The sequence below is a fragment of the Vidua macroura genome, chromosome 4 (assembly GCF_024509145.1).
Source record: "Vidua macroura isolate BioBank_ID:100142 chromosome 4, ASM2450914v1, whole genome shotgun sequence".
NCBI classification, from domain to species: Eukaryota; Metazoa; Chordata; class Aves; order Passeriformes; family Viduidae; genus Vidua; species Vidua macroura.
The window spans coordinates 24,128,775-24,148,579 of NC_071574.1; the positions used below are offsets into that span (position 1 = coordinate 24,128,775).

Here is a 19,805-nt window from a genome sequence, read left to right on the forward strand (position 1 = left end):
GCGGGCGCCCTGCTCGCCGCCTTGGCCCCCGCCTCGGTGGGCTTGGTGCCGGTGTGGCCGACCGCCTGGCAGGTGATGACCACGGGGGAGAGCGACCGGGGGACACCGGCGATGACCAGCTGCTGGGGCTTCTGCTCCGGGCCGCCTTGCTCGGAGGCGCCGCTGCCCTTGTCGCTGCTGTTATCTCCCGAGTCAGCGCTGTAGGAGCTTTTGATGAGCTTCCGCACGTCCCGCACCTGGTGGAGGATCCCCTGGGCTCTGTACTTGCTGTCCCTCACGTCGCGCACCAGGAACTGTGGCACTTTGTCGGGGCCGTCGCCGGCCTTGAGAGGCTTGAGCGGCTGTCCCCTGCCCTCCTCCGGCGGTCGGCCTGCGATCTGCGGCGTCAGCAGCTGGGCGATGCTGAAAGCGGCGTCCCGGGGCTGCTGCAGGCTGCCCAGGCTGATCTTGATCTCGGGGGCTTTGGGCTTGGCGGCGGGGGGCGAGGTGGCGGCGGCGCCGGCGGCTGCCGAGGACACGGCGGCGGAGCACTTGGTTGCCCTCTTGCCGGGTTCCTTGTCCCGAGGGGTGTGTTGAATGGCGGGGACGAACAGGCGGGACATCTTGGTGGACTTGCCGGCAGAGATCTCACCCAGGTCGGCTCGCCAGTCGTGCTTGGGAGAGAGTTTCAGCTTACCGACGGGCGCCCTCTCCTCCTTCCTTTCCGCCTCCCGCTCCTTCCAGGACCTGAAGGCGCTGTTCTGGCTGCGGAGGAAGGTGGCCTTGATGGCCTCCGAGGCGCTGCGCTTCACCTCGCACAGCTCCTCCGACAGCGCCCGGTCCAGGCTGCGGTTTCCCTCGCGGGGCGTCGACGCCTTGGAGGCCGGAGAGCGGCCCCCGCCGCCCTCACCCGCATCCTCCGCCGGCGCCGCGGTGCAGTCCGAGCCTCCCTCCGAGTGCCGGGAGTTCTGCCGCTGCACGCCACCCTCCCGATGCCGCTCCCGGCCGGCGCTGCCGCCGGTGGGTTCAGGCTCCCGGCCCGCGCCCGGCCCGGTGTAGGAGGTGTCGGTGATCTCGCCCCGCTCCATCTTGAACTCGTGCTCCAGCTGCATCTTCTTGGAGATGACGTTTTTGAGGAGGCTGGAGGCGAACCTGGACTTCTTGCTGGACCCCTTCCCGCTGCCCTCCGCCGCCGGCGGCTCCCCAGCCTCGGCGGCATCGCCGAGGTCCAGCAGGGTCACCACCCGGGAGCCCGCCCGCAGCCGACGCGGCGTTTCGACATGGGCAATCTCCCCGTCGAGCTTGCTGACCACGAACTCGAGGGCTTTGGTCTGCGAGCGGCCGGAGCGCAGCAGGCTGGGCTCGGCTCTCGGTCCCAGACTGCCGCACTTGAGGTCCAGGTAGGTGGACCAGCGGTTGATGCCCAGGGCATTGTCGGACAGGGAGGCGGAGGAGGCGCGGGAGCCGGGGCGCAGGGTGTCGAAATAGGGGTACGCCAGGCTGCGGAAAGCCCTGGCCGTAAGGTTTCGCACCTCTTTGTCGGCATCGTCCAGCTCGCTGACGGCGCTGGAGGCGCCGCTCGAGTGCTCCCCTGCCCTGGCGGCCCCGCACCGCGTCTGCAGCCGCGCGGGCACCGCGATGAACTTTTTCGCGTGGTCGCGGACCGCATCCTGTTTTAAACTCGCGCTGCGGTCGGGAGCCGCGGCGACACGGAGACTCATGTCGCCTTCATGCTTGGCAGCGTAAACAGTGTTTTGCTTTCCGTGCACGTTGCTAGACTCATTTATAGCCCGGGAAGCGGCTTTGATTGATAGGAGAAGCTGGGCGCCCGGGCTCCCGCCGGGGCGGCCGGGCTGCTTGGACCGGCTTTCCCCCGAGCTGGCGCGCTTGTCCCCGCCGGGGGTGTCGTGTTCGGAGGTAAGGCTGACGATCTCGGTGCTGCTGGTGTTGTCGATGCTGTCCGTCTGGTTGTTGGGGTCGCTGGTGGTCGTGCTAAGGTAGCAGCTATTCTCCTCCTCCTCCGTCAGCGTGTCCCCCGGGGTCTCGTCGCTCCCGAAGGAGGCGTAGTCAACGAAGGAGTAGATCACGTTGTTATCCTCGAAGTCCCAGCGGGCGGCCAGCCCCGCGTCGAAGTCCATGTCGTGGTCCACCTCGCTGAGCTGGATCTCCTGCGTGCTGATATAGTGCGCCTCGTCGCGGCCGCCGCCGGGAGGGGTGCCCGGGGGGGCGCCGGGGGGAGTCGCCTTGCGCCCCGCGACCTCATCCTCCACTTCGCTTTCGTAGCCGAAGGACGACGAGGAGGTTTTGCCCTCCGTCGACACAGGGTCGCCCATTGCGGGAAAGTCGTCCGCCTTGGTCACGGGAGAAGGGCAGGAGGAGGAGGAGGACTCCGGGCAGCCCCCCGCCTCTGGCGTCCCGCCGCTCCCCGCCGCTTCCACGGAGCCGGGGCCGGTGTCAGCGCCGCATTCCGCCGCCGCTGGGGAAGGAGGGCGATCCCGCCCGCGGTCCAAGGATGCTGGCCCCGCTTCCTCCCCCGGGGGTCCGCCGCTCGCCGAGTTGCCATCCCCGGTCTCCCCGCCTCCGCTGTCCGGTGCGGGACCGGACGCTCCCTCCGCGCCGCTGGCCGGGGCCAGTTCGGGCTTCTGGCGGCTGTCCTCCGGTCCCTGCGGCGAGACGCGAATCTCCACGTACGCCGCCTCCTCCTTCTCCTGGATGGTCGCCTCCGGGCCAGGGTTCGAGCTCGGGCTTGTACTCGGGTCCCGTTCCGCCGCCGCGCCCTCCGGGCCGGCTCGGAGGCTGGCGGGCCGCTGGCCGGGCGCGTCCATGCCGGGGCCGTCGGGGCGCGGCAGTGGCCCGCGGGGGCGGGCAGGCACGTGCCGGCGGGGACGGGGGGGCAGCGGCCGCCCACGCCCTGCCCTCCCCTCCCCTCCTTGCCCTCCCCTCCCCTCCTCTCTCGTCCCCTCCTCCGCCCGGCGCGCCGGCTCCCGACCCGGGCGGGCATCGCCGCCGGGGGGCGGAGGGGTCGGGTCGGGCTCAGCTCCCCCCGCAGCCCTCCGCGGCACAGAGCAGCCAGTCCGGCCACCGCAGGGGAGCTGGCCCTGCACATCCCGGGACGGGCCCAGGTCCTGATGGTTTATCGAGATGGCCTTCACTCGGACGGCCCCAGGCGCGGACTATACGTAGAGCCGGCGTCGCTTAGGCCGGCTGAAATCCTATTTTAAACGTCTGTGTTTGCCGGAATAAAGGCGCCCGGACACCACTTGGAAGAGGAGAGATGTCCATGCCTACAAAGATGCTGTCACTGCCCAGCTCCCCGGGGAGCCGGCGGCACCGGCTGCAGGAGACAGCTCCCAGGGCACCGGCTGAGCGCGCAGCGTGTCAACAGCAAGTGCGACCTCGTTCTACACGCAGCAGTGGCTAAAAAGCTATTTTCTTCCCTAAACTATCCCCCTGCACCCTGTGTCCCCTTTTGCAGGATGTGTGGTTGCATAGGGACACCCTATGGATGGCAGCCTGGCCCTGCACCTTTACAGTAGTCCAGAGAGCCACCGGTCTCCAAGAAATCTTTCTCTTTCCAAGAAATGCCGGTTTAGACACAACCAGCACCTAAGAACTATTAATAGGCATTTCTGTGGCATGCCTGACCTTTGGCGGCTGAGAGCTTTACTGAGCGGTTCCCAAGATGACAAACCAAAAATCAGTCCAACACCATGGAAATTTTGAAAAGGCAAGGTCTTAAACACTGAGGAGGAGAAACAAAGGAAAACGAGCAATGTTGAGAAGCAGCCCACAGGTATACAATGCAGATAACATCCTAAAGATGCAGCTTAAAATACAACATCTTAAATTTACAGTACTTGAACACTAAGGTGAGCAAGCTGGCACTGGGCTGGTAACACTGAACTGAGGTGCAGGAGAGTTGTGGAAATCCCTAAAGTGATTACCAGGGTCCAGGACCTTACAGCTGCATGCACTGGCATGGTGTGCAGCTCTGCCAGGGATGCCACAGGAACAGAGGAACCAAGATGCAAAGCTGACACCATCCCAGAAGTCTTCCCAGCACTGTCCATATCAAAACAAGGGTTTCCCAGTGCTCCCAGCTCCTCATCCCACCCTGTAGCCAGGCAGCTCTGCTGCCATCCTCCCACTCTTCCTCCTGCTCCAGCAAAAATGACCTGCCTTCTTTACTGAACCCAAATGGAGCCTTGTGAGGCTCCCTGCAGCAAGGGCAGGTTCATAGCCTGATTCAGATAAGGGCCTCTGCTTCCTGGAGGAAAACAAGTGAGGTGGCTCCAGTTTTTAGTACTCTATAAACCATAGATACATGGTCATTTCTTAGGCTGTAGATTGACAGGATGGAAAATATTACTGAAGCACCACGTGATATTTTAAAAGAAAGACACATCCTCCAAACCTGGAGGGTTTGTACCAAGTCGGGTCACATGCAGTGAGGCTCTCCCCAGGCAGCAGGGATAACTGACTTCCATCCTTACTGAGTCTGTCCTGCCGCCAGTGTGCTGTTAATGAGAAGCTGGGCACCAGGTTTTATGGGTACTAGGCTTCCTCAGCTTCAGTCTTAGCCCAGGCTTATGTAGCTTCAACTCCCCTGGTACACACAGTGACTGCAGTGTCCGACAGAGCTGTGGTAAGTGGCATCCCCAAACAACTTCACTGGCTTTTGTGTCCCATCCACATGTATTACAGGCTTGCCCCTCTGTCTCAAGCAGATGCAATAAAACTGTGACATAACTAGAGAAAGACAATATTTTAGCACATTATTAAGAGGCATCTTAGTTTCAATTGATAATGGGCTAAGACTAGATCCTCAAATACAGTCCTTTCCAAATGCCTGGGATGCCAAGGAATGCATTTTAAACCCTGATCATTCACTGTACTTGGGTGACTGCTGGCAGCTGGAGCAGCCTGGCCTTCTGCTCTGCCTCCTACCGGATGCCTCCTCTCAAGCAAGGTCTCCATCCCAAGTTCTCAGTGCCCCCACACTCTGATCTCCCTAACCAGGGTCTCAGGTGTCAGTCTCTCACACTTCACTCTCACCTCTCCTGTTTGTTTTCCCTGCATTAAGAGTACACAGTGAATCAGATCTTTGCTCCCCAAACCTGCACAATTAAGAGTGGTGTTGTTTTTTTGAGTAACAGTTGTTCGTATATTACTGCCAAGATCCCCAGACAATATCCCCACCAAAATGAGCATCGAAACTTGACTCTTTATTTATCTATTTTCACAGTCTAGTTTCTAGCTGTGGTCCTGAGATGTTTTTTTCTGCCCTTTTCCTTTGGTGGTATCTTGAACTTAATCTACTCAATCTTACAAACCCAGGCAATGGCTCTCCCAACTAAGGCAGAAACAACAATGGAGCACTCATACATGTATGTTTATAACATACTTATGTCTCCAGCACCGGGAATTTATGCCCCTGGTGACAAAAATACGTACATAAATCCACACCTGTTCCTCTCCACTTTCAATCAGGGTTAGTCCTGGAGGCCTGCATGCCTTAGGCTGTCAGATCAGGGTATTTCCCATGGCACTAAGATATTGCTACAGGGTACAGAGCCACACAAATCCTAATGTCATTTGTAAAAAGGCAATCTCTGACACCCAGCTTAAGTGCTCTGATCACTGTATGGTGTTAGAAGAGTGGGGGAAAATGAGAAGGATTTCATCATCTCTTTTTTGTGTCACAGATTTCTGCTCTGATGAGGCGCCAGCTCCTCAGAGATGCTTTGCTGCGAGTCTGGCCTCGAGCAAAGCGTAAAATTCCATGGGGTTTAGGCTTAATGCCTTCTCCCCAGCCTTTCCTCTTAGCCACCATAGTGTCAGCTATAGTAAAGCTTGTTTTGGAGGTGTCTAATAGCCTCCATGCATTGCATCCAAAGCTTGGGTGCACAGCGTGAACCTGGAGCTGACTCCCCAGGACTGTTCCCCTGTGGCACTGCCTCACAAGGGGTCAGAGTGCTTCAACAGCTTGCAAAGGTGTAGATGATTTAGGTTTATGTTTTTTTCTGTATCTATTACAGTTGCCAGAAAAACTCTACAGCAAGCAAAGTGTTAGACCTGTTTGGTCACAGTCAAAAGTACACAGGAAAACTGCAGCTCCATCACATTTTCTTGCAAATAGCAATTTCTTGCTCGGTGCTGGCATGACATCACTGATTAATAAACAGATCAATGTGATTTGGTTAATAATGTGGGATATAAGTAACTAACATGTCATCTTTATGATTCTAGCAATACTCAGCTGAGGCATGCATTAGCATCAATTACTCTCTTGTGGTTTCCACCTTTAAATCTCTCTCGCTCACTAAAGGTACCAAAGTCTATGATATCTGCATCCAAATCTGTCATGAAGTATTACTGGACCTCTCCTCACAATCACAGAAAACCTGTATGTTTAATGCCTTTTATAACACAGTAGGTACTCTACTTTTAAACTCTTTCTGGTAAAAATAACAACATATACTCTTTAACCACATTCTGTCCTTTGCTCATAGAGGTAGGTCAGACAGGTAAAGGTGATGGGGAAAATGTAGATAGGCTGAATTAGCTCTGCACCTTAAAATAAATTACATTACATTACATGGAAGTAGCAGGAAAGTGGGATTTAAAAGGGCTTTGAGAAGAGGCACTTAAAAGTGGAATCAAGAGATGAAGAATGAGGTTAGGGAGACTGTAACTATACAGTTACATAGGAAACCATACAGAAGAAGGCATAGGGGTTTTTTGCCCCTTTAACTGAGACAGACAGGGAAGTGAGCAACTGGTTAGAGGTATTTAGTTGAGCTTTCTCTGACTAGGAAAAGGTAAAACATTAATCTGTTAATTTAGCCTTAGGAAATGTTAATACCACTTTAAATATTTTAGTTATTACAGAGTTAAGTCATCACAAAGGAGTTATAAAAATCAGACTCATACAGAAGAAAAATCTAAATATTATTATCATGGAGAAGACAAACACTGCTCCAGTAACTAAGATGGTCTGCAAGAGAGGTTATGCTTCTTGCATGGAAAGTGATGTCTTTCACAAAAAAACAAGGAAACAGCACAAGGATTCTGTTGAATTCTGTGCACAGAGCAAACGACACTCACTATAGGCTCAGAGAGAGATGAAGAATGATAGAGTCATAGGGAGAAGCTTAAATTTTTGGCTGATTATTCTCTTGAGTAGTATTTGAATACTGCTGGATTAAATTTTTCTCTCAGTAGTTTTCTGATAACATTGCACATTGTCAAAGTGAGCTCTGTGGTAATCTTTGAAATCAAAGCAAAAAAAAAAAAAAAACAAACCAAACCATTACTGGAATTTAGATGTATTTCTCTGTGTGCGTGTTAAGGAGAAGGGAAAACTGAAAACAGCACCCTAATTTTCTGTCAGGACTAGTACCCAAGAAGGAGGGAGCAAACTCCACTTTGGAATAGAAGAGGTGGATTTGTGGCTTGGCAATAAACAGTGAAGCCCAGCACACATTATACCTATATACCATTATATACATTATATACATTATATACCATTATATACCATTATAGCACACATTATACCTATATACCATTATATCTCCAAGTGCTACCAGATATACTGAAGAGAAATACAATACCCACACACGTGTGTTGGTATGGAAGCTTTCTAGCAAAATCAAATGGAAATAAAATGAGATTTTTGCAGCTTGCACTAAAATACTGTTTCTTATGGCATCTAGCAAGGGTCTGACTGAAAAAGTACTAAGCAAAAACTAAGTGAAAACCAACACCTGGATGGCTCAATCCTTTCTCTCACAGAGACTATGCTAGTCAAGGGGATCTTTCTTTCCTTTTCCATCTGAGCCTGTTGAAGAGATTAAGGGGGTCTTCTTAACACTCAACCTGCAAATGTAAACCAAATGTGTTCTCCTTCCTGGCAGACCTCTCCCTCTCAGTGAGTGTCAGACCTTTCTAAAGAAACTCCAGAGCTGGGTGGATTTCAAGACCCTAACCCAAGTGCTTGAGCTTGCATGATTCAAAGACCTTGGCATGGCTCTCCGAGTGGGAGGCCACTTTTCCCCCTAGGATGAGATAGGATCAAGTTCTGGCCACTGCCTTATGCTCTGCAGTGCATTCCCGTGTAACTGAGCCCCTGCGAGCAGCAGTGGCTGAAGTGCCAGTGAAACAGCACCCCCAGCCCTCCCCACAGCTCCCTCTGGCCCTTGCTATTAGCAGCTCCTGCTGGGTGCCTTACAAGGGCTGCAGAAGATATATATGTTTTTAAACCAGATCCTCCCCCTTGCTACCCACCCCTCTCTTCCAGACCCCAAAATCTCATGCCAAAACAAACAGGCAGGAACATAATCCCAGAACGAGTTTAGATTTCAGCCGTACTTTTTAGTTGTGCTGCAAATACAGTCTAAATATGTGGTCATGTATTTATATGGGGTGTCTGCTCCTCAGACAAAATAAATCAAATACTTGCTGAATTTTGTGCATGACGGATTAAACTGTGTCTACAATGTCAGTGATACAAGAGAATGTTCTGGTGGCTGTTACATGTAGACTGCAATAGCACATGCAAACTGTGGAAATCTATTGAATAAGACTAATTATAAACACTTTATTGCTTTCAAACATCCTGGCAGGTGTCTGTCCAGCCTGCACTGACAAACTTCTGCTTGCAGGTACTTCATGGCTTCCCCAGGCCAATTCTCTGGTACCTGATTATCCATATACCATCAGAAAAATGGTCCTCAGATCTATCTGGCTTCTCCTTGCTGTCAATCCATTATTTCTGCCACAGATGGAGGAAGAAGATGATTCCCACTCTGTGCTACAGGCTTTTTTCATAACTAAGGGTGACCAGTGTGCTTCCTTCAATCTCCAGCTTTCACTAGGCCTAAGTTCACTTTAACTTTACCCGTGGGACATATCAGCTGCATCTCCCATCGCTGCTCTTCAGATGTCCTTTAGCCCATCTGTAGGTGCAGTCAGAAGCGATGCCTACAAGATACCAGGTGGTACCTCTCCCACAGTAAGAAGAGGGAAAGAAAAAATTTGTGTCCTGCTCATCCAGCCCTGAGTAACATCCATTGTTTCCATGTTGGCATGACCATGTCCTTCAGCTTGGGTCCTATCCTGAGCATGTTTTCCATTCTTCTGCCAGGTACTAATGAAAATACTGAACAAACACAATGGTGTTGACCCCCATAAGTTTACTACTAACACAAATGATGCAGTATTTGTAATTGACCTTCAAGCACAATCGAAACCTCACCTTTTCTCACCTCATAATTTCACCATCGCAGTGCTTCCCTACCTGGCTAACAGAAGAGAATCACGCCCTGGGAAAGGCAAGCACCATTTCTGCTCTCTCTGCAAAGCCCATTGCCCCATTGTAGAAGTCACCAAAAACAAATCCCATCAAACTCACATTGTTATTTATCTGTTCTTTATGTTTCTCTTTGCCTACAGAGTGCAAGTTTAAGCCCACATTTCTCCAGAATCTGAAGTTACACTGACTGATTTCAACTTTGCTGCTCCTTCCCCCAGGTCTCTCAAAGTCCCTCTTCCACAGGAGCAACTTTCCCAGGTGGCTAGGTCTGTTCAGATCTCCAGTTATGGACCTGCTTTGGAAATGAACTTTCCTCAGTGACCCTATTCTTTGTACAGTATTATTGGGTAACCTGAGAACTGCAGATGTATCTGATTATTGGAACTGTGGAGATGATTGCCAAAAAACCCGAAACCATGACCTTTCCTTGAGTTGTTATCAGCCAAGCTGGTGGGGGAAAGAGAGATAATTTATGACCGTTCATTAAAATTACACAAAACTGATTATAGAGATAGATTTCAGCTGAAAAGTTCAGGCTCAAAACTTGCCTGTATAGTTCAGGGTATTTGGACATGAGAAAACAAGGCATTATCTCTTAAAGCAATGTGAATGTAAATGGATTATATTTTTATGATGTTTTATGTTATATTTTAAAATACATCTTATTTATATTCAAGGTATTTTTCTTAATTTTCTCATGGTTTGCTAATTTCTTATTTTTATTACTATGTTTTGTTAAATCTAGTTTTATTATTTTAATCTTAAAAAAAATCAATTTTTAACTGGCCAGGGGCCATCACATGGAAACATAAAGCAGTACCATCTTTTTTCCCCACTTAATTTAGAATTAAAAATACAAGCTGTCAGTCTGGATTTTATGTGGGATAATACCATTGCTTGATGCAATCAACTGCTTTGCAGAGGACTTTTGAACTCTGGCAACAATTTGTTGACGAAGAAGAACTCCTACAGGCGAATGCACGCTCCAGCAGTGAATTGCCAATCTGCTCCGAGACCGTAACATGAAATTGCCATGCTTTGGAGAGCAGCCAGTGTTGGATTGGGATTAATTTGCTCCCAGTGTTCAATAAATAATGCCGGGAGGGCCGCGTGGAAAGTGATCCCTGCTGGTTACGCACGGCTCCTGCCACGGGGCCTATGTTTGGTCAGCAAGCTGGGTGCGTGCGGCGACCGTGCCGAGGCATTTCTCACTGGGCTTACAGCTAAAGTGCCTCCCATCCCCTGGCAGTGCCGAGGGGGATCAAGCAGCCCCTGGAGCAATGCTCCCTTGGGATGGAGGGGCTAAATATAGGGGAGCTCAATAAACACCATTATGATCCGCATGCGGCGTGCCTGCCCGGAATTAAGGTCACATCCATGCTTTTGTGTGTGCTTCTCCACTGGCTCGCTTGGCTTACAAATGAAAGAATTGCAGGTGACAAACTGGCTACATAATGGGGAGTTATAAATCCAGCCAGTTTCCATCTGACAAAAACTTTTAGTCAGTACATGAGGCAACTGCAGAGCAAAGTAAGAATAAGATTTTTAAATCCACGTGTAAAATCCATTGTAAAGGTCAGGTTTATAAGGAGACCATCCCAAAATGCTAATGACATGACAGTTTTATGAGGCTGGAAAATGATAGCTTGGCAGAAACTGAGTAATACTAGAACAAGGGATTTATTTAAATTGGACTACTTTTTTATTTATTTTTTTAAATTTGTCCTTGATCCTTCCAGATCTCACAGAGATGAAAAATGTGTAAGTAGCTCCCCACATTCAGCTCAAAAGTGAGGTAAGAAAAGGTTATTTATGTGAGATATTATTCTGTAATTTTACCCTCCAAAGGTTTAACATATTTTTCTGCAGAATATGTTATTGAAAGTTACACAAATTTGAATGCCTATGCTTTGCAAAAAATACATAAAACATAAAATCTTAATAGCTAGCCTCAGGAACAGAAATAGTAAGAGTTTCTGCAGGAACTTTAACACAGTTTTAACTTAGAGAAACTGCATTTCTCCACAGAACAGGAGGACAACCTGTCCAGAAGAACTTGTAGACAAATATATACATTTAACAGAGGTGCATGTGCACCCTAAGAGAAAGCCTTTGTGTATCTAACCAGAGAAAAAGTACTTTTTAATTTGCAATATAAAAATCTCTCTCACGTTAATACTGTTTCTCCAAAAAGCAGTATCAACACCAAGTCTGGATTCGTTCGCTTTTTTTTTTTTTACCTTGTGCAATGACTTAATTCACCCTCTAGAACACTGTAAGCCCCTGAACACATCCTTCATCAGCTGAGCAGTTCTTGTCATGCTGAAGCTTAATGCAAGTTTCATTAAACTGCAGTTTCAAGTTTGGTCTCAAAACATACATTATCTCTCAATCAAAACATAGCTGTAGATATGCTATAGCATATTATCTATAGTTACACAAAACGTACAATATCTATCTATAGCTATGCTAGATATTTGCTTATCCGCTTCAGTGTTTCCCACAATTCCTTTAATCAACACTGAAAAATAGGAATGTTTTAAAAAATAGGAAAAATAGGAATACTTTAAACACAAAACTGGTGTATTCTCTATTCTGCAGAGGCTGAGGTTCTCTCTCCAGGTCTGCTACTTTCCTTTCCCACAGCATTTTGAGAACACAGATGGTGTCTCGGCACCCAGGGGTGTGGGGTTTAGGAGGGTGCTCTGCACAGAGCATGCAAGCCTGATCCTGTGAGGTGTTGAGTGCTTCCCAGGAAGCGATGAGCCCTCTGAAATCCCTGGGACTTACATCCCCAGGCTGGGCAGACACTGACCACATCTCCCCCAACACCCTCCTGGGAATCCTCCTCTCTGCAGCATACACCAACCTCCTCCTCAAGTGTCACCTTTGTGGAGGTTCTCCGTGAATAAATTGATCGTCCTGGTAATGAGGCAGGGTGAATTTTGGGCAAATACTGGCTGATGTGGAGTTCATTCTGCAAAAATACTGAAGTATTTGTCCACTTTGTGACTCAAGTCTGTAGCTGCTCAGCAATGAGGGCTGGTGTGCAAACCCTCTGGGGCGATGGGCTCCCCATGGAGCCCAGCTGGATGCTGCAGGTCACTTCTCTTCCCTCAGCCCCAGAGCCCAGGGCTAAACCAACACCCATGGGGCAAAGTTCCTTCTCCAAAGAAGCCTCTTCTGCTCAGAGGCTCTTGCAGTTTTCAAGTGGCTTCTTATCCCTCCCCCTGCACCAGCACATCATGGCCAGGGGATCATGGAACTGAGCATGGATCGTATTCTGCTTTGGATAACTCTCAAGGCTGAGGGAAATAAGAAGGAAAGCCTTCCCCTTCCTGTCTCTCAATGATTTCCAAACCTCTCTGTGCATCAAGTTTGGGAAAAGAAAGCAAAAAACCCTTTCTCTTTCAGAAAATTTGAACACTTAACAACTCTTTCTCCTCTTATGAACCATTTGCTGAACTAGACTCAAATTAACAGGTCTGAAGTGTTCAGTTAGTAAAGTGACCAGTGGGAAATTGTATTTGGCCCACTCTGGTAATTGTTATCTTTTACTACCAGTACAAGCCTAGATGGCACAGAAGGTTGCTACCCAGTGACACAAGTAACAACTGTATTAGCTGCTGGCTGCAGGGCAGCACCAGCACAGAGATTCTTGAGATAGCTTTAAATTGGCTAGCTGGGGTGCTGACCATTTGTTCACCTGCAAAAGCAGAGCAGTTAAGCTGGGGTATCTCCTCTCTGCATATCTTTATGTGAGCATTTTCCCCTCATCATCACAACACAGTCCCTTGTGCAACAGTGAAGAACCTTCAAAGGCCAAACCTGAGAATGTGTTCCTTGTCAGGGAGATTTTGCTTGTTTTAGCATTTGTGATGGGGAAAAGATTAAAAATAATTTTAAAAGGAGAGCCTAGATTTATTTTTTCCCCAAAAGCTATTTCACACCTGCTACTCTGTACTTTAAAAGATATGAAAACTAGAACTTTAGCTGAGTTTTATCCCTTTACTTTACATCTTTCCATTCCTATGCCCTGACCCTGCCAAGACTAAGCCCAGAAAGGAGAAAATGCTTCTAGAGTATAACTTTTCACCAAAACTTGAAGAACAACCGGCAAAGGGAGAGTTCAACCCACCTAAAGTCCCAGCTGGTCTGTCATTAGCAGACAGTAATTAGCTTTTTACTTGAGATTTGTGCATAAAGACATGGTATTGTACACATAATTATGTGTACCACGGGGTCTCAATAAAAAGATCTGTCAGATGGATAGCTCTATCCAAGCTGGGACCAGTGATCTGGCTGAGCCTATGTGGTTAAAGGGAAAGCAAATGAATTCCACTTTGTGCTTTGTGCTGTTTTATTGAATGGTGTAGACCCATATGAGTGGGTTTGTATGGAAAAAATGTAGTTATATATAAGCTTTGTGCCTGATACCTTGACAGCGCTGCAGGGATATATTTAGCTTGAATGAACTCCTGAGCCCTGGTTTGAATGCATTCAACTAGGGCATGTTCCTCTCCATGCTGGAAAAAGAAGAGTCCATTGAGGTCTTATTCTGGTGCACCAGCAGTTCAAGCCACTTAATTTTCCATGCAGTAAGTCACATGAATTGAATATATAAAGCAAGCAGAGAACACAGCGTAATGATTTTTTATCCCTGGCTGATAAAAGGAAGCACATGCTGATCTTTTTGGATAAATCACTGCTCTCTGATGAAACCTCCATACCTCCTCCTGTGAATATGTTGAAGAGGATGGGCACTTAAAGTGGTTGGGCAAAAATCCAGTGTCACTTGACAATAAAGCCTTACTTAACACGTATCCTGTTGCGGCTGTACAGTTGTTTTAGTCATCAGATACAGCCAAAAGCAGTTACAGGGATATGATGGCAACCTGAGAAGAGCTGTGCAGCAATGGAGAGAGTACAGCCCATAGACTGAGCTGAGCAGACCCAAGCTGATCTCTACTGTACGTGGCCAGGCTCTCAAGTTACGCGACTGAGGCCATTGCTTGGCGGGTGTGATAGAACTGATCACGTATGTTTGGGGGAAAGGCACGATTTATCAGATCCTAATCCACAGGTTCATGTTCTCTCCCTTTACCCAGAAATGATGGTCATCCAAGGTTACAGGAAAAGTAGCTGGGAGATCAGCAGCAGCTCTCCTGGCAGCTGCCTTCGTCTGTTAGGCAGATTTGCCACCCCACGGCACATGGTTTCACAGCTGGCACAAAAGCCAAACAGACAAGGCAGAGGCACACGTACAAAACCTTTCTGCCCTCACATGCATTAATGTCCACTGAAGATGAGCTACACTGGGCTTTCACAGAGAGCTCTCTGGGAACCACTGTGGAAGAAAGTAATGAAATTCTTATTTTTAACAAAGAAGTTTGGTTCCTAAGCTTGGTTACTCAGGAAATGGTTGGGGAGCTGAATATTCAGTACTGTCACAGTATGCTGCTGCAAGAGGTGAAGACATACTTGTCCTTTGTCACATTCTGCCCAGATCTTGTTTTCAGAGGTCATGTTAATAAAGTTAAGTACTAGAAGTAGTGAAAAAAATACTTAGTAAGAACATATTAAAAATGCACCTGTGTTAAAAGAATATCTCAAAAAGGAAACGACTAAAAGTTCAAAAAATAGCTTTTGTTACTGTGCTTGCCAGAAGATAAAACCTGTGACTGAAGCCAAAAACTGTGGCTTTGTTTTGCTCCTCCATTAGCAATCAGAAAAGTCAACAGAGCTATTAGTATTCCTTATAATGCTCTGAATGACAGATTCATGGAAAATTCTGAGTTGGAAGGAACCCACAATGATCATTGAGTCCAAAGTTTTCTGGAATTCTATAACCTTGCTGTTCTTTTTGTGCAGAGTGTTTCCCTGCAAAGGAATATTACTTACAGAAGTAAAACACAATGTCCTTTTAACAAAAACATTTATCCAATTGTTTGTATTTCCAAACTTGAGAAATAAAACTATATCCTGGGCTCATATCTGGGTACTTTCCATTGATCAGGTGCCCCTGAATGTGAACCTTCTCCCATTTTGACCAGAGGAACAGCTGTTCTGTTGGTTTTACAGCACATCTCCAGATTTACAGCAGCATGAAAGCACAACTGAATGCTCACTCCACCTGCTGAATAACCTGCAGCACTGGCTGCTCCAGCACTTTCACCAGGCATCCAGATGGAGATTTCCACCCAGCTGGACATTACCTGACCTAAGTTTTTAAACAAAAGAGCATGACACTGTACAGTGTTGGATTTGTATTGATCAGGCAGCATTTTAGCAGCTCTACTCAATCTAATTTTAAATGCAGTGGACCATAGCAAGAATCCCCATTATCTCCTTTGTGCTGGACCAACGTATATCCCAGTAGAAGACAGGAATAATAATAATAAGTGACACATATGAATTTTTTTTGCCTGAAGAACCTGACATTGTCCACAATCAATTTTTTTTTGGTCACATTAATGTGGTTTTGTCACCCAGGAGTTGAGGCAGGGACGCAATAGCTGCACTAGCTATTTATAGAGGCACTGTGTAAAGATCAACAGATGTTTTCAGCACAGCCCTGTACTTCAAAGGTTACTAGCAAAGTCAGGGCATTAGAAAAAAATGTAATTCAGAAATTCACAACAAAAGTCTGGAATTGTTGATGTTTTCCAAAGGATCCACCAGTTGTTAGGCTAATTGCTGTTATAGTCTGACTGTTGGGGGCTACTTCCTTTTCTGTCAATATTGCTTTAAAACATGGAAGTGTGGAGAAAGCAAACCAAAGTTTGTGATGCTGTCAATAATCACAGCAACACCTCAGACAAGGTACATGTTAAATTCTTGGCTCTTGATTAGAAGTTAATTTTGTTGCCAATCCCAAACATTTAAAATTGAAAATTAACCAGATTTTTAAAAAACTGTGTAGATAGACATACTGGTCTGGAGCATCCATTGGTCATTGGCAAATTCTACTATTAAATCACAGGTAATTTTTTAATGAGAGCTGACACTGAAAACCAACCTACGTACCAGAACACAACACCAATTCTACCACATCATGGCAATGTTGCAGTGCAGCTATGGGTTTTTACTAAAATCATACAGTAAGTACAAAGTATTCCTTTCAAAATACAGCGCATTTTGGTAACAGACTGATTGCTTCCAAGCCAAGTTTCAGCTAAGTCAGTAGAAATGCGTAATTATTGGTTTTCTCTTGGAAAACCTCTTTCTCTTTGGGTTTATTTTACCCAGTCTTGTTTAGTGCTAAAGACTCTTGCCGAATTTGCAGGGTGAGCTGTCTAAGCAGTGAGTTATTTCAGAGTGCTTCATCCTGCAGGGTAAGTAAATGCACCATGTCTGCACAAAAGCATAGGTAGTGCAGGCTGAGCAGCACTCAGGCATCCACATGGTCAAGGCTTTTTTATAGGGACTGGGAGCTAAGCGTAAAAATTATCATAATTATCACTGGTAATGAAGGATGAAGAGCTCAAGCTAACCATGTGGTAGAGCCATCAGGAAGGATGTCAAAAATTGGATAATAAAATTTAGTAAGTGTGAAGTTCGTTTGACCTTTCCATATGGAAAGTGAGCTCTCCATACAGAGTGCGCTCTCAGAGCTGCCAGATGGGAGGAAATATCTGCTACAATACCTTCCCTGCTCTCACTTTAGCCTGTTGAGCAGAACAGAGCCTGTGCTTTCACACATCTCTCGTTACATCTGACGAGCAGCACGGATAACCATCAGGGAGAATACTCTGACCTTCATTAGACATTGACAGAGCCCTGAGCCAGAAGCAGCCAACTTCACCACCTGATAAAATTCACCTCCTGCACTTGAAGGCAGCCCAGAACAAAGCTGTGCTTGGGTCCTTTTCATGGTCTGCTTGTGCAATGACACAGAGGAGAGGCCATGAAAAGTTTCTGTCCAGAAGGTCCCAGTGAGGCTTCAGTAGCCTTCATCGGGTGGTCACTATCCTTCTGCTGTGCTGGGCCTAAATCACAGTCCTTGTTGCCTTAAAATGTTCCAAATGGTACAAAGAGACAGAAGGCACAGTTTCCCACTGAGGGATTAGAAGTGACCTCTGCCCAAAACGCTTGACTACTTTTGCCTAGAATTAAGCAAAGCTGAGCTGCTTTTGCTTTTGCAGGGTACAGATGGGAACTTACTTTATTTGAATTTTTTCAAGCTGATCTGATAGTCTTATGGAAAGTCTCAGAAAAATTCAGGTTGCTGTGGATTTCTCCAACACCTTCTTGTCTCCCAGCTGTAATTTATGGCTTACGTTCAGTTTAGATGTTTGCCTCTTACAGGCAAATTATTGCAATACTGCACGATGCAACCACATTTTAAACAAGCTAACACCTGTCATTCTCCTGGATGGGGCCAGTGTCTGCAGGGACCTTGCTGAGTCCCCTGCTAAGTAGCAACAAGGGAGATGCATTTAGGGGCACCTAAGGGGCAGATTGGCACCTGTGGGACAGAAGAGACATCTGTTGTGCCCATATTTTAGCAGCTCTAATCCAGGTCAGGAAGAGCAGGTTTAAAGCCCTCAGGGTCGAAGTCAATCATATTGAAATGCTGTGGGCGGTAGACGGTCTAATCAAGCTCTGCATGGGTCATGTTCATTGAGGGCAGAAGACATTTGGGAATTTTAAGGAAAGCTAAACCCTTGCCAGCCGTGCCTGGCTGAAGTAGGTGGCAAAGGGGAAGAGAGATCAGTTGCAGCTGTCTTGTCTTAGTGCAGGAGCGCGGGGGTGGCTGTGCAGCTCTCAGGAGCTATTTGAGAGGCTCTGGCACACGGGAGCAGTGTGCATGGCAAGAGGTACGCAAGGACACACAGAACGTGCCTGCTCCGTGCAGGGTGGCACAGGATGAGTATGTCCCCCATCCTTACACACTCCTGCACCTCGTGACCTTGCTGTGCAGCAGCACAGACCCCAGGGACAAGGACTGTATCCTGCTGTGACCACATGCATTCAGCCAAAGCAGTTTCCTCCTGCACAGTACTTGGGTGTGGTGCCTACATTGCTGCTGACTCCAGAGGCAGCTTACCTGATGTTAACTTGGGCACATCAAGACCCTGCTCCCTTGCACGTGTGCTCTTCACTCACTGAAAACTCTGAATTTACTGCCAGTGCAAACAGCCTCAGTCAGGCTCACAGAGACATGGAGTTCATGCAGCTTTCCTCCCTGTGGCCTGGGAAACCATGCCACATCATGACTTCCCTTCCACTCCCTTTTCTAAGGGACCAATATATTTCTTATCATGCTCCTCAGTTTTCAGCAGGGCAGCCTAGCTGAGTAAATGCTACTATAATAACACCCAGTGCCCACTGCACAGCACTGTTCATATCCAAGGGCATTTAACAGTATCGAGTTTCTGCAGCTCTGAGGTAGAGACATTTATGATCCTTATATCTCTAGGTTGCAAATAATTTCTGAATATGGCAAAATGCGTGCAGAAATAATTGAAGAGATTATGCCTATAAAGCCACTAGCAGTTTAGGGAAGAATATAACACATAAAAGTTCTCTCTGGAAGTAATAGAACAGACCAGCTTTGACCTCATTTTTGATGAGAAAAGCTTGTATGTCATTGTACAGAAATATCCTTTTCACTGCTCCTATAGTTTATGGATGTGATCACATTTCATTCATTTCCTTTACAGGCCACAGGGTGGCAAATATTGCTTGGTGCTTGGCTTCTGCACAGTGAGATAACGATGTGGAAACTGAGGTCCTCAGCACTTGGATTGGTGGAGGCAAATGGAGCTCCCACTGCCCTGGAGTGAACAGAAACTGCAGCCACAGCAGCATGAACTCCATCATTTGAATATGCACATTACAGTCCCTTCCCAGGGGAGGGACACAGGATGAGGAATAAAAGGAAGATTCAGGTGCTACAGCAGAAGATGGGCTTCCAGGTGGAGTCCATAAAAGGCCAGGTCTCCATGTGTTCCAGATCTTCAGAGCCTAAAATGGACTGATGGCACTTCAAGGCCCCGCTGATGATTCATGCTGCAAATAAACTTCAGGAGGCAGCAGGTGCCAGCACTCATCAGAGGATGAAGTGCAATTGTTTTCTAGTCAACAGAGTAATTTGAAAAGTATTTGTGCCATCTTGCTAAAAACACAAACTGTGTCACATTTATTTTTAGGTGCAGATATCTGTCCAGGAAGAAACCACAACCAGTTATGTCACACATCAATAAGAGCTACCTGCTGACACCATCACAGAGTTAACTGTGGTGCTTTTTAAAGTGGCCAGCTACCCAAATCCAAGATTTTGGTTTTCCTTGCCACACAGCAAGGTATCTAAACTTTAACTTACATCTCAAACTACCTGCTTTCTCAGGAAATAAAATACTCCAAGGGATGGAGGTGTTGGGCAGGGAAGAGAGACTATGAGAAGCAGGGTTACAGCCCTCTACTCCTCAACACCCTTCTATCCCACACTTCTGTCTTTTTAATAATAAAAATTATCCCACACTTATTGAAATAATAAAAAAACCCAAAA

At 47.5% G+C, this 19,805-nt stretch overlaps 1 protein-coding gene across 1 annotated transcript in view; it reads left to right on the forward strand.

Moving 5' to 3' along the window:
• Positions 1–1,101: 1,101 nt before the first annotated feature.
• Positions 1,102–19,805, forward strand: part of DAPP1 (dual adaptor of phosphotyrosine and 3-phosphoinositides 1) — a 55,577-nt gene continuing 36,873 nt past the window's right edge. The window contains exon 1 of the mRNA XM_053975835.1: positions 1,102–1,379. Coding sequence (XP_053831810.1) covers positions 1,102–1,379 — 278 coding nt within the window. The remainder of the gene's footprint in view (positions 1,380–19,805) is intronic.